Raw genomic sequence first — 14,176 nt, forward strand, 5'->3', positions numbered from 1 at the left:
AATCCATGTAGAGCAGTTGTACTTGTGAGTTACTGATGCAAATGACAAGATAGCAAAAGGTGACCAAGCATGTGGATTCTCTAACATTAAAAAATCCGGCATTTCTGTATCCTAAATGAGATTTAGAGGCAAAATTGTTTATTTTCATAATATATCTAAAGTTTATATATGAACAATATTTTGCTATTGCATGGGGCGGTCACTTGTTGCTGATGCTAATTTATGATTCCAGAGGGCACTTCCTGTTCTTTCATGATTTGTATGTAGAAATTGTGTTATTTATGCTTATAGAGCATATTATACATCACATAGAAAACTACCCTCGTTCACAAAGTTATACACGTCATTTCAAAACTAATTGAATTACTCTATAGTCGTTCATTTTGCTATGAAAACAAGTTCACATTTTCCAAAAATAAACATTTTTACAATTTCCACCTTTGTGTTGTTGTTCTTATCATACCATAATTCAATGATTTGGCTGCATCAGTGAATGTGCTGTTATAGGGTAATGACATCTTTAAGCAATAAAAACAAATGCTAGCCCTCACATTTCTTACTCCAAATAATCTCAATATTCAAAGTTTCTTCCTCAATTCTCACTTCTTCAGGCTGTCTGAAAAGCTGTCTACTAAGGCCAATAACATGATCTGCTTTGGTGCCTTTTATAGTTCTAGTTCTTCCTGTGCCCATCTAGAACTGGAAGTGATTCCGTCTGCCTGTTTTGCCTTAAAGGCTCTCCCCACTCATGATTTGGTCTTTCCTCTTTATCTATGAGTCAGTGCCATCTGTTTTCATCTTGATTTATCTCCCATATGCACTTTATTTTTACATTTCTTGTATTGGTGCCACCTTGATAAATCCAAAACACGTTCCCTCGTGTTAGTATTTAGCTTTTTTCACCTCTTGTTGTAATAGAACTATTTTATCAATAATTTGACATCATATATGAGCTTTAGTATGGTGTGCTTCCATCTAATGCCTTGCCACAGGGCATGGTTTACTGTTTAACATTTTTGAGTTATGTTATTGCCGTTTGCCAACTCACTTTTGCCTTGTGAATGCTTTGTCCGATATGTAATATTTGACATGGTCATTTAATCGCTTAAAGTATGAACAAACTTTCAAGACATGATTTTTCTGCCTGCTTGTAAATGTATTATAAATTGACGTTTAATATAACAGTTTTACAAATTTTGCAGTTTTTGATTATACTGTTCTCTACTTTATTCATCTTGCAATATACATTTATCCTGACGTTTCTGTCCGCCTTAGAACAATTATTTTACAATGTCAATCAGCAACGTCCGTGTTTTTGTATATGAAACTGTGAATGAACAATAGACTTAAAACTTTTTAGTTCAGCATGTCTCCTGGTTATCTGATGTGATTCACCAATTCAGTTGCCCGACCCTCCTTTTTATCTCAATGATCATGCTTATTAATAACTCTGTACAAATAGGGGAATTCTAAATTTCAATAACCCATGAATATACATGCAGCACGCTGGGTCAGTGTGGATGCTTTGTTAATAATGACTTGTCTTTCATCCATAGCACTTCCACATTCATTATTCAATCAGTTTCCTTCTGATCAGAGACCAGAGTCCCCTTTTCACCTCTTGGTTCCTCAGACTGTAGATAAGGGGGTTGAGCAGTGGGGTCCCCACGCAATAGAGGAGCGACAGTAGCTTTCCGCTAGATTCAGAATCCCCTGTTGGGGTCCGTAAGTACACTACCATGCCAGATCCATAAAGGAGAGCCACGGAGACCAAGTGTGAGCCACAGGTAGAGAAGACCTTGCACCGCCCCACAGAAGACTTCATCTGCAGAATGGTGGAGAGAATGTTGATGTAGGAGTAGAGGATCAACAGAAAAGGGAGCAGCATCATAAACACGCTAACGACAAAGAGGGAGATCACATTGATGCTGGTGTCCCCACAGGCCAACTTAAGAACGGGGGAAAAGTCACAGAAAAAATGGTTGATTTTATCATCAGCACAGTAGGTCAGACTGAATGTGAGCAGGACTAGCTCAAAAGCCACCAAAAAGCCACTGAACCATGTCACGGTCACCAGCAGCACACAAGTCTGCATAGTCATGATGGACACATAGCGCAGAGGGTCACAGATAGCGATGTATCGATCACAGGCCATTACTCCCAGAAGGAAGCACTCGGTCACTCCCAACACAGAGAAGAAGAACATCTGTGCAGCACACGCAGTGAGGGAGATTCTCCGGCCCAGGGGCTGGAAAGTTGCCAGCAGTTTTGGAACAGTAACAGTGGTGAAGATGACTTCCTGAATGGATAAATTCCTGAGGAGGAAGTACATTGGGGTGTGCAAGCGGGGGTCTGACTTGGTGATAGTGATTATTAGCACATTCCCCAGGAGAGTGCACAGATAGGCCAGTGTAAAGAGCAAGAATAAAAATACCTGAACCTGTGGTGCAAGGTCTGAGAATCCGACTAAGTAAAACTCTGTTAAGGAGGTCCGATTGCTCTGGAATGCAGTTCCAATTAAGCCCATCTGGAAGGAGAAGAGAGAAACACTGGATATGGTCACTGGCGACAACCCAAAGAACAGCAGAACACCAACGCATTTAAATAGTCTACAGCTAAGAATCATCAGTAAAGAGAAATATTGAGAGGAACACAAATAAATGTAATGAGGGTGAGCACAGGGATAGGTGAGTTGTGGAAGGACAATGCTATCTCATGGAGTACTGGCCATACTAAACTAGAAACTCAGAAAGAGCATTGTGGTATTTAGAGTATTGCCCAGGTCTGGCTGTAGCGCTGGGTTAGCCAGGTGCAAAATTTTTCTTTTTTTTGGCACCACCACCAATGACATCCTTCTCCACGAATTCCCTCATTATCACCCTCTAAAAGTGCCCCTCATCTCTCAATAGCCCATCTCTCCTACATTTCATTTGTTTTATAACACTACTTATGCCAGTGTAGGGTGTCAGAGCACTTGACATGCCACCCACGTTATACTAAAGTAATGAATTATGCATGTGTAAATCAGTCTATATGAAATATTTCATAAAACAATGAGGATGACAAGAAGTAGGAATCACATGTGACCAATACTAGTATGCAGTATACTTTAAAAGGGTTTATTTTACTAGCAAGAGAGTATTTCTACCCAACTAACCCTTTTTAGCAAGATTAGGATTATGAAAGAGTGGGGAAAACATAGTAGTCTTGCTTATACCATGTGGTTTGCATGAGGCTCATTAATGACAGTTCACAGGTCACTGTGCTATATTGGGATTGTATCAAATGAACTGCAAGTAACAAAAGGATCTTTGTGGCGACAAAAGCAGTAACCCACTGAGCTATCCACATAAAATATAGTTCTGTGATCTGCATGATACACATTATTTGAAGCAAGCATAGTAACCCTCTGCACTACTTTATGATGAGTCACAACTGCCAATAAACAATACTCCATTCTCTCTCCTGCAGCAACTTTATTCACCAAAGTTAGCTTGGCATTTCTATTGTTTCCGAAAACTGATTAACACCCAAGAAACTCTGCAGCAGGTGCTTTTAATCCCATAAATTATTTCTAATCACAGAGCCCCCTGAGCTCAGAGTCAGGTGTAGCTGCACCAGTCACCCCACCCTAAAGCCGGCCCTGGGATTGCTTACCTGGTAGATGCTGAAATGGATTACCGGACGGATTCACACCAAGAGAACAGGGGTCCTCTGTGGAATGCCTCTAAAGCATGATCATTTTCTCTTGCCAGCTCATTACTTCTCATATTTCTCCTGGCTCAATTTCATGCATTGGAAAGTGTCAATCATGGATTCTGCTGATCTTACCTGGAAGTTCAAAGGACTGACCTTGGGGTAAGAAACATATTTCTACAAAATCATACGTTCTGTATTCTAATAACGCAAAATAATGTAGGTAATACATTCTTTAATCACAGTCAACAAAACGTGAGAAAGCGCATCGCTCCACAGAGTATGTATAAAATTTCAACCGTCAAAAAAGAAACCTCCGTGTTCCTAACATTCCGCGTAACAAGCCATAGAGAAGAAAAGATAGGGAGAATGTAAAGACGGGGAAGAAAACATACCATGAGAATGTAAATTCTTATGTCCCAGGTCTGAGATTATGAATATTCAGTGATGTCATGATGAAGTGTCATTTGGACACGAAACAAGTAGTCATAATGTAGGAAAAATACTTCTTGTGTTCTTGTTTTTTCACGGGTGTTGTGGATCCCGCCCGAGCAGGAGTAGTGGACTAAATATTGTTTATGAAATTATTAACTTACTGCTATGTGCTTATACTGCTTTTGAAAGTTGGAACTGGCGACGAGACAGGAATATGCCCAAGCATGTTTGGATTGAATTTTCCTGAAAATATATAATGAACAACAAAGAGGATACATTATGAAAACATCATATACAATTTAAGATAGTTTAATTCCCTCTTTAGCTTTAGGAAATACTTTTTCTAATTCTGTGTAACCTTTTGTTGTTTTTATATATCAGTTTAGGACTCCCCTAGAAGTGTTCAGTGATGGATTAAGTCCAATGTCACTGATATAAAGGCAGCAGCACCATAACATTGCTTCTTGGAGGCACCCCACCAGGTGTAAATCCCTTCTGTTTGACCTTGATCATGGAATAAGCACCACAGTCTTGACAAATAAAAAAGTAGTTTTAAATACACCAAAAGGCACATCAAAGAGCAGTAAAAAGGAGAATGACATTCTGCCACCCAACCTATATCAATGAGCTAGCTAACACAATCACTGGGTTGTGTCAAAGTGTACAAAGAGATAACTGAACCAAAACTCCTGAAAACACGTGTTGTGCTTCCCAAGGACACAATTTCCAAACCATGAGTTTGTTATTAAAAACAAAATATAATTTGTGCCAGACAAAGACTTTTCTCCCAGCCTGTGGAGGTCATTTATTTTGTTTCCTGTAAATGCCCATCAGACTCTCTCCTAAATAGAGCAGACAATCTGAGGTACTTTAAACAATGGCTAAAGCGCAGACTTGCATAAATATGGCTGATTCACCAACTCTAAAATAGAGCAAGGGCTACATGAGTTTGGTTAACAGGATATCTGTTACATTTTTGATGGACTATACCATCATTCAAACTGTAAATTAGGTCTTAGCAGCATGTTACAGTCACAAGAACTACTAGTTTAATTTTGATATGAAAGTGCAGGTGACAATTTAAAAATTGGGACTTTAGCAATTTGTTTCTCATGAGCTCCTCGTTGTTTGCAACTGTAAATAACCTCACATAGGCACTCATTACAACATTGGCGGGCGGCAGTTGTATCCGCTGCACTTCCGCAGTGGCCATTTGGAGATCCCCGCTGGGCTGGTGGGCAGAAACCTGGTTTCCGCCCGCCACCCAGCGGGGATGTCGGCCGCAACACGGGAGCCGGCTCCAAATGGAGCCGGCGGTGCGACGGGTGCAGTTGCACCCATCGGGATTATGTCACAGATCCGGTTTCACATTTCTGAAGACATTCTTGCTTGAACCACGTTTTGCATGAGAGAAAGTTTGCAGGCAGAGTAGATGTAAGCAATTTATGCACGCTTTGGGGAGCACAATGATCAGGATCTACTTGAGATTACACTTGTGTAATAAAATTCACACATTTGACTATTGGCTAACACTTTGACAGCTGGTCTTGAAGACCATGCTCTTTTATAAAAGGGATGCCCATAATGATGCAATCGAGGGTCACAGGAAGTATTCTAAAAATCGTATTTATGTTGGGATTGTGTGCTCGAGAGTTCGTTTGGTCATTTGAGCATGGATACCATTGATGAGGTAAATCAATGCCTCAGCATAATTGTTAATGTTCCGACCATGTTTTCTTTCTTGTGCTAACTATGCCTAAAGGATGCCCATCTATGATGTTTAGAGCATCTTCTTCACATCTTGGCTTGCAATTGGAGAAACTGCTGATTAGCTTGGTCAGCCGAAAATATTTATATTCTTGTAAAAACCAAAGATCATCTCCCCTTCCTTTCTTATGATCTCAGACCCCTGTACCTGAGTACACTCTTTATCCTCCCAAAACCATTCTACAAATGTGGGTCCACCTGTTATTCCAGCAAAACGAATGCCCAGATTTACTAGGCTCTTGTGCAGTGCAGCAGCCAAAAAATCTGTGCTGTGCTGCGTGAGAAGGAGATAGCAGGAGAGCAGCATATTTACAGAAATATGGCTCTCTGCTCCCCTATCCCTACCACTTGTGCTGGTTTATCTGCTGTGTGCCACACATGCACCTTAATGTTATAGTGCTAAGGTCAGAGCATGAGTCTAACGTAGGTTTTGTACTGGAAGGATGCCCTGATTTACGTAATTTTTATGATGCAAACACTGCCTAAAATCTTAGTAAATATACCCCTAAAAGTCTACAATCAGGTCGATTTTTGTGATCTGGTGAAGTTCTGCTTCTCAACACTCCTTGAATTAAATGCGAGCAGAAAGGCAGTGGATCTTTCTAATTTCTATCCTCAAGGCTACAGAATAATATCCCTTGGTCTCTTAAAGCCAGAAGCAATCACCAAAGGTTTCGCAGGAATTAGAAGACGTGGCTGTTTCAACAAGCAGAAACTGTCTGCAGTTAGTACCAGGTACAGCCTACATAGTAACAGATGCACTTTATAAATCCATGATATATCTTAATAATCATATAGTTCAGGAACACCTTTCCAAACTCTTTATCCCTCACCACCCAATCAGATGTCCATGATCAGACTTCTAAAACTATCTTTCGCTTCTAGCCCAGAAAAAGGGTCTATCCCTTGGAACTTCTTTCCATTAGTTTTTCATGTGAAGGCTCATTTTAATAAACAAATGCAAACCATGGAGAATATCATTTTCTGTAAAGACTAAAATACATTGAAATGTTCTGCCTGGTTTACTCCTTGTCTGTGTCAGCTCTATGGAACTCTGTGAAGTAACCTTAGATTCAGTGGTGCATTACAAAACAATAAATTAATAATATTGATTATCTGTGCCATGGCACTATAGCAAGGTTTCACTACAGTGTCCAAAGCCTGATCCACATTTATTCAGTCATGCAGTACATTGATTACACAAAAGGACAGGTCTTTTAGGAGAATGGAGAAGGGATTGAAAAATATATATTTCATACGTGATCCTTTCACAACCCATGAAGCACCTCTGCAATAAAAACATCTGAAGCACAGATTTAAATTTAGAAATGTTGATGGTAGAGGACATATGAAATCCTTTTTTCTAAGGTTCACATCCAAGGGTAAATCCAATAGCTGAATTATTCCCCCTAGAGTACAGTGAAAGTAATTATCCTCTGGTAAGGGTCCCCCGAGAGAGAGTTTAGCGTAGCCTTCCAAAATCAAAAGATTTTCCATTTTCACTGAAATCAGGCTCCTAGCCATGGAATTCACTAGTGATTGTATTTCTGTCAAGAGAGTATTGGCATTTCATTGTGCAATTAATTCTAGTTTATTGTCACTGTAATTAAACATACTCTATGAGATAGATTATAACAAAGACAAAACTGCATTGCAGGCATAATATCCATTTTTGTCAAAGGCATAATATCCAATTTTGTCATAGTATTGGTAATATTTGTTGACAGAATGTATGAGAACAAATATTTTGTCCACGTTCAAGCGCATTAGAATGTAAGATTGCTTTAAACATCCATCCTTAGAGGAAAATGGCTTCAAGCATTGCTTTTGCCCAGTTATAGCACAAAGTAGGTCCCTCCCCCATGAAAAAAGGTAATTTTCTGCTCATCACCCTGTTCACACGCAACACTGAACCTAACAGTTTTAATGGAATATCTAGACACTTATGATTGGGAGATTTATAAGCACATTCGAATACATTGCCCTTCTGTGCAACTGATACAAAAAATAACATTAAAAACATCAAATAGGAAAGAGGACGTAAAGATTATTAAAGTCACATTAAAAAAGGAAAATGTGGAAAAGATAAACATCCATAAATAAAAATTTGAAGAACATGGTACAAAGAGAATTTAAAATGGAGAAACATTGTTAATAATATTGTCCATCTCATCTTCTAGTCTACACCAGAAACGATAATATACGAACAGCAGTCTTGGCTCAGATTGGAACATAAAATACATTTCAGAACCAGAACATGAGTCAATAAACGATTTAGTCAATGTTTACAAGCTGGGTACAAAGGGAAGGGATAGTGTACAGATTTAATCCATAGTCTTGATTTAGTTTGGCTATGCTGATTAGGGATATACAGTAATGAGAAAGCAGAATTGCCCGGGTATGAGAATTAAGATTGTCATGCAGTCAGTGACAAGACATGCTCCTTTGTGCAAACTGGAAATGGAAAAAGAGTTGCACTTATATCTTTAATTAATAATTACCCTTTTAATACACGGTGGGCTTCAACAACTAAAACTTCTGTAACTTATCTATTGAAATGTGCCACATTTGTAATCACAACAACTTAGGTCCTCCATTTTAAAAAATATACGTCTGAGAAAATAGAGGTCAACATCTTTCAGAAATTGAGTATAGTGCTACAATAGTGAATTACCAGATGGTAGTGTGATAAATCATAATAACGAATCACCCGTATTTGCTTGAGCAATGTTATGTTACAATGCTCAATCTTTCTAATGGTACAGTAAGAACAAACCTCATTGGAATTCAAAAATAACAAATGTGCATGATGCAGAATTAACTTACCAAGCATTCAGCAGCCTGCTTAATGTAGTGGACATCTCTCTACTGTCTTTGGTAATGCAGTAGTATTAATTTGTTTAGTAGTAAATGAATCTGCACTGAACAAATGCTTACCTCTCGTTGGTCTCTCCTAACTCCTGAATTCAAATTCTTAATTTATCTTTGGATTTCTGGCCTGTTCGAGCAAAGTCAAAAGGTTGTCAATGCTTGTTATCTTTGAGCTTAACCTAACCAATTTATCATCGATGGCCTCAACTCTATTCAGCTGTGTGTGTATTGTGTCTGTAGGAATTATCAGCTTCAAGAAAGCCGCTTTAGATGTATGATTCGCTTTATAATTCTTTAAAAATACGTTCGCCCATTAAGCTCCCTCGTTCACCCCTTTGCATTACTCTAGATTTTATTGACTCTCCCTCAATATACCCCTAAACACATACCTGCACATAAAGTCACCCATTTATTCCCATGCACTTTCACTAACAAAAAGTCAGACCTACTAGCTTTGACAATGCTTTGTGGTACAGAGACAATGTTCTTGCACCTTTTTAATCGCCAGTCTTGCTCAAATTGTGAGTAGAAGTAGAAGTGCTCCAAGGTTTATGTTGACAGACTGTACAAACAGAGCTTCCGACATAGTCCACAGGGCCTCAAGCATTCCTACTGAACTTTGCAGAGTGGTTGGTCTAAAACTTTACCTAGGGTGACACTTGAAACACTACTCCAGAAGCTGTAAACTAAATAGACAAAACAATCTGAGAAAGCTCTTCAATTCAAATTATTTCCATACAAAGATACGATATCTCTTCGTGAGAAAGACTGCTAAATAATCATCAGCAAGGTATTCTGTTTTTCTGTCTTCAGAGTAAATAAGCAAAACAACACATCTACTCAATGGACATCACACCGAGAGTGTGTATGTTGGCCGAAACCATTCATAAAACACATATTTGTACTGGATCTTGGCACTGAATGATGGGTGTTAGCTACTGGTAAACCCAATGATACTAATTTAATTGGACATATAGGGGGTCATTCTGACTCCCGCCGGCCGCGGTAACCGCGGTGCCGGCGGGAGCCGCCAGAATACCGCTGCACGGTCAGAAGACCGCCGCGGTTATTCTGTGTTTCCCGCTGGGCTGGCGGGCGACCGCCAGAAGGCCGCCCGCCAGCCCAGCGGGAAACCCCTTCCCACGAGGAAGCCGGCTCCGAATGGATCCGGCGGAGTGGGAAGGGTGCGACGGGTGCAGTAGCACCCGTCGCGATTTTCAGTGTCTGCATGGCAGACACTGAAAATCTTTTAGGGGCCATTGGCATGGGCACTGCAGGGGCCCCCAGGGGCCCCACGACACCCCTCACCGCCATCCTGTTCCTGGCGGTCAAAACCGCCAGGAACAGGATGGCGGTGAGGGGGTCGGAATCCCCATAGAGGATTCCACAGGGCAGCAGAAAACCGGCGGGAGACCACCGGTTTTCCGTCTCTGACCGCAGCCATACCGCCGCGGTCAGAATGCCCTTGGGAGCACCGCCAGCCTGTTGGCGGTGCTCCCGCGGTCCCCGGCCCTGGCGGTCCATGACCGCCAGGGTCAGAATGACCGCCATAGTTTGAGGTAACCCTGAAGTGATTCAACGTTATATTCTGAACTGCAGGTCACACGTGCATCCTGCAGCAAGTGCAGTGCCTGTAAACTATACTCTCAGGATTCATCCCTGTAACCCGCAGCTCCTACTCAGTGCTCCACAGCTGCTTAATTTATTATCTGGGTATTTTGTAATAAAACCAGTGAGCACAGATATGACATTTCCAATGATTTTGTTTGGAAACAAGACTATAGTGGTAAATATGACACTAACGGTCAGCTGACCGGCACACTGGCGATGGCGGTAATATCGCTGCCAGGCTGGCGGTAATGACTGCCAAATTATGACCATGGTGCTGATCCCAACCATAGACAACCAATGTACCACCCCAACCGCCAGTGCAGTATGACCACTGAACACAGCTGTAGCCCTCTCCAGGCAGGCGGAAGACAAGGATACGTCCACCATATTATGACATAGCAGACAACCAGGATTTCCGGGGCGGAAGCAACGCCACCAAACGCCTGGCGGAAACACATAATTTAAAAGGAGACACTCACCTCCAGGGCTCCAGGGACACAGAGGATTCAGCGGCCACCATGGAACCAGACTAGAAGTATTCCTGATGCTGTACCATGCCATGGCTGTCCAGGAGCGCTAACGCCGACGAAGACGACGACAGTGAGTACAGCTGCCTAGCACACAAGGGAAGGAGGGGAGAGTGACAAACACGCACGCAGAACACACACCATACACACACACTACACACCCAGAACAATCGGCAGCATAAATTGACAGCAACAGAACCCAGGAGCAAAGAAAGCAATGACACATACCTCTGATACAACCACTGTTATCGTGTTGGATGACGAGCTCAAATACAAAAAATAAATATATACATATTTACAGTCAGAGCCATTGGAGAGTCCAAAGTTTTTAAATGGCCACAGGACAACGTCCAAGGCCCAACCTGACTCCTGACAACATTGGCACTCCACTCTGCAGGGGCATCATGTTGGAAATAGGCAGGCACCTCAGGGGGTTGGGTTGCTTCTTCTTGGGAGAGGGGTCCTTGGGCTTGGGTTTGGGAGGTGGTGGGTCTTCACCCTTTTGCTTAGGGGGTGGAAGAGTGGCCTGTAGGCGGGGGGCTGCAGAGCCACTCTTGTGCCCCTTAGAGGCAGCTGATGTCTCAGGGGGAGGAACAGGGCTCAATTTGGTGCTGGAGGTACTGGGCTGGGGGGTGGGACTTTTCTCTTATGGGCAGGACTGGAGGGAGGGAGAGGGACGAGCTCAAGGTTGGAAAGGAAAATCTTCCTAGAACCAATGGGGTGCATTGTGGGAGGAGGAATGGGTGTGGAGATAGAGGGAGTGATTGTAGGGGGAGGAGGTGTGCTGGACTTGGGTGCAGGTGCATGGACAGTGTGCGTATGTGAGGTGGATGGCTGTTGGGGGTCTGAGTGGGAGCGTTTGGGTGTCTTTGGAGGGGGGAGTACAGGGAGGGGGAGGACAAACAGGGCGTGTGGATGGGTGTTGTGGTGCTGTCTGCAAGTGAGGTGGGTGTGCTGCATGAGGTGTGATGGTGGTGACTGCGCATGTGGTGTGTGAGATGCATGTCTGCGGGTCAGCTGTTGTGGTGACTGCTGGCAAGGCTGTACAGATGGCAGGATCTGCGACTGTTGATGCAGTGCATGCAGGTGTGAGTGCTGATGTGACTGTGAGGGAGGAGGAGGAGGAGGAGGGGGAGACAGCGGAGGCAGTGGCTGTTGTTGTGTGAGCATCTGTGTGTTGGCTGTGTGTGTGCTTCTGGACTGAAGTGTGGTGCCTGTGTTTGTGTGTACGAGTCCTGTCTGTTGTTTTGGGTGCATGCTTGTCAGAATGTGTGGTGGATGGGTTGGGGGAGAGAAGACAGGGACTGGGAACAGGTAGTTGGAGGGGGGACGGAAGAAACAGGGACAGTGGTTGCCGACAGAGAGGAGGGCAGAGCCTGAAGTGATCTCTGTAGGGCCGCCAAGCCACCATAAACGCCCTCCAGGAAGGCACTGCATTGCTGCATCTGGGATGCCAGCCCCTGGATGGCATTCACTATGGTTGACTGCCCTACAGAGATGGATCTCAAGAGGTCAATAGCGTCCTCACTGAGGGCAGCAGGCCTGACTGGGGCAGGGCCTCAGGTGCGGAGGAGATGCCCACCCTCATGGGTGAGCGGGCACGGAAAACTGGGTGGGGGGCTACTAGAAGGGCAGTGCTGGTACGGGGGTGGCGGAAGATGATGTAGCTGGGGTGGTCCCAGAGGGGCCTGCCACCACCAGGGAGCTTCCATTGGAGGAGGTATCAGACTCAGTTGTTTCAGCTCCAGTCTCCCAGTGGTGCTCCCCTGGCCCTCCAACCCACTGGTCCCCTCGGCGTCGGTGGACTCTACCTCCTGATCCCATGGGCTGCAGCTCCCTCACTCGCCAGTGCCCCTGCTCCTTCGCCAGATGATGCTAATGCACACATGGACAGGATGACAGAAGGAGAGAGGGTAGGGGACAAAGAAAGGGAGCACAGGGTTAATCACAGCACCAACTGCACAGATGGCATACACATTACATTCACTCCCTGGGACTGAGATTGTTCAGTATGGACCACAGTGACAAACCATTGTCTAGGCACTACAGCAGGTAGGAACCCAAACACTGCCATCTGCACACCTACTGGGAACAACCAAGCCCTGTCAGCCATGGCAAGGTAGCTACCTAGCAATACCTGAAATGCATACCACCCTACATAGCTAAGCAGGACCACGCAGGAATATCTAAACCAACATATTTGGAGATCCACTGACTAGAACTCTGCACCCATACCCCATGCCAGGCAACAAATAATGAATGCCACACACACTGTACTCATGCCCTTGTGGCTGCTGTGTTGCCCTAAAGCGCCCATCCAACTCAGGATTGGCCACAGCCAGTATGCGGGCCTATAGGGGGTCATGGTCCGATGGGCACCCCTCCCTCAACGGGAGGCCGTCCCCAGCTGGGCCCCCACGGACATCCGGGCCCAGCATCTCGGGTTCTCCCACCATTTCCTGCAGTGGGTGCTCTGCCGGCTATGGACCCCCACAACCCCTTCTTCTGATGGGCGCCGACCTGCAGAGGGAACACAGACATAAGGACACCGTGAACCACTCAATCCAGCCAGTCACACAAATGGCTTACATACTGTATTTGCCCCTCATCAAGCACACACATGACCCATACCTCCTCATTCACATTGGCTGCAGCCATACCCCACCAAATGACACACTGCCAGCACGCACATACATATACATGCAGCCATGCTGCATGCATCATAACCATGATGTACTCACCTGTTGGTCTGGTGGCCAATACAACTGCCCACACACGGGTAAGACCCCATCCGTGAGCCTCTCCAACTCCTCTGACGTGAAGGCTGGGGCCCTTTCCCCTGATGCACGGGCCATGGCAGGTTCCAGACACAGGTCACAGCAGCACACGCAGTGGAGACATCATAAGTCAGGAATCAAGTGAAGTGGCAGAAAGAAAATGGTTTGCAGCACAGATCCAGTGTCCAAAGGGCGATAGGAAGAGGAGCAATGGCAGTCCAAAGTAAACAAGGTGACTCAGTGGAACACAAGTGTGACATTCTGTAGGGGCTCATTTCCTGGGGTGGTCTTTGCAACTGTCTCTGGTGTCTGTCTGGGTCGCAGGGAACATTTGCAGGGTGGTTCACTTTCTGCAGGGGCAGGGGTGCTGGTGGCCTTTGGGTCCTGTGACAAGGCCTCCTGTCCACTAACTGCAGCAGATGTGGAGGGCTGATCAGTTCACTGACTAGTGGTAGGGACCCACTGATGTGCAGTGTACTCAATCAATCAATC

General features: G+C 44.2%; 1 protein-coding gene across 1 annotated transcript; it reads right to left on the reverse strand.

The window, feature by feature from the left end:
• Positions 1-1,570: 1,570 nt before the first annotated feature.
• LOC138301656 (olfactory receptor 10A4-like) lies at positions 1,571-3,792 on the reverse strand. Its single transcript, XM_069242170.1, has 2 exons — positions 3,764-3,792; positions 1,571-2,498 (listed from the first exon to the last, which is right to left on the reverse strand). The coding sequence occupies exons 1-2, from the start codon at positions 3,790-3,792 to the stop codon at positions 1,571-1,573; spliced, it is 957 nt and encodes a 318-aa protein (XP_069098271.1).
• Between the last annotated feature and the right edge of the window lie 10,384 nt (positions 3,793-14,176).

Source organism: Pleurodeles waltl, chromosome 6 (assembly GCF_031143425.1).
Source record: "Pleurodeles waltl isolate 20211129_DDA chromosome 6, aPleWal1.hap1.20221129, whole genome shotgun sequence".
Classification (NCBI taxonomy): Eukaryota; Metazoa; Chordata; class Amphibia; order Caudata; family Salamandridae; genus Pleurodeles; species Pleurodeles waltl.

What these genes read in the sequence shown, in the direction of transcription:
- LOC138301656 (XM_069242170.1), bottom strand. Translation starts at nt 3,792, where the DNA reads ATGAAATTGAGCCAGGAGAAATATGAGAA. An exon ending in AGCCAGGAGAAATATGAGAA is followed by an intron (nt 2,499 to 3,763) that starts GTAATGAGCTGG and finishes TGCATTCCAGAG; the next exon opens with CAATCGGACCTCCTTAACAG.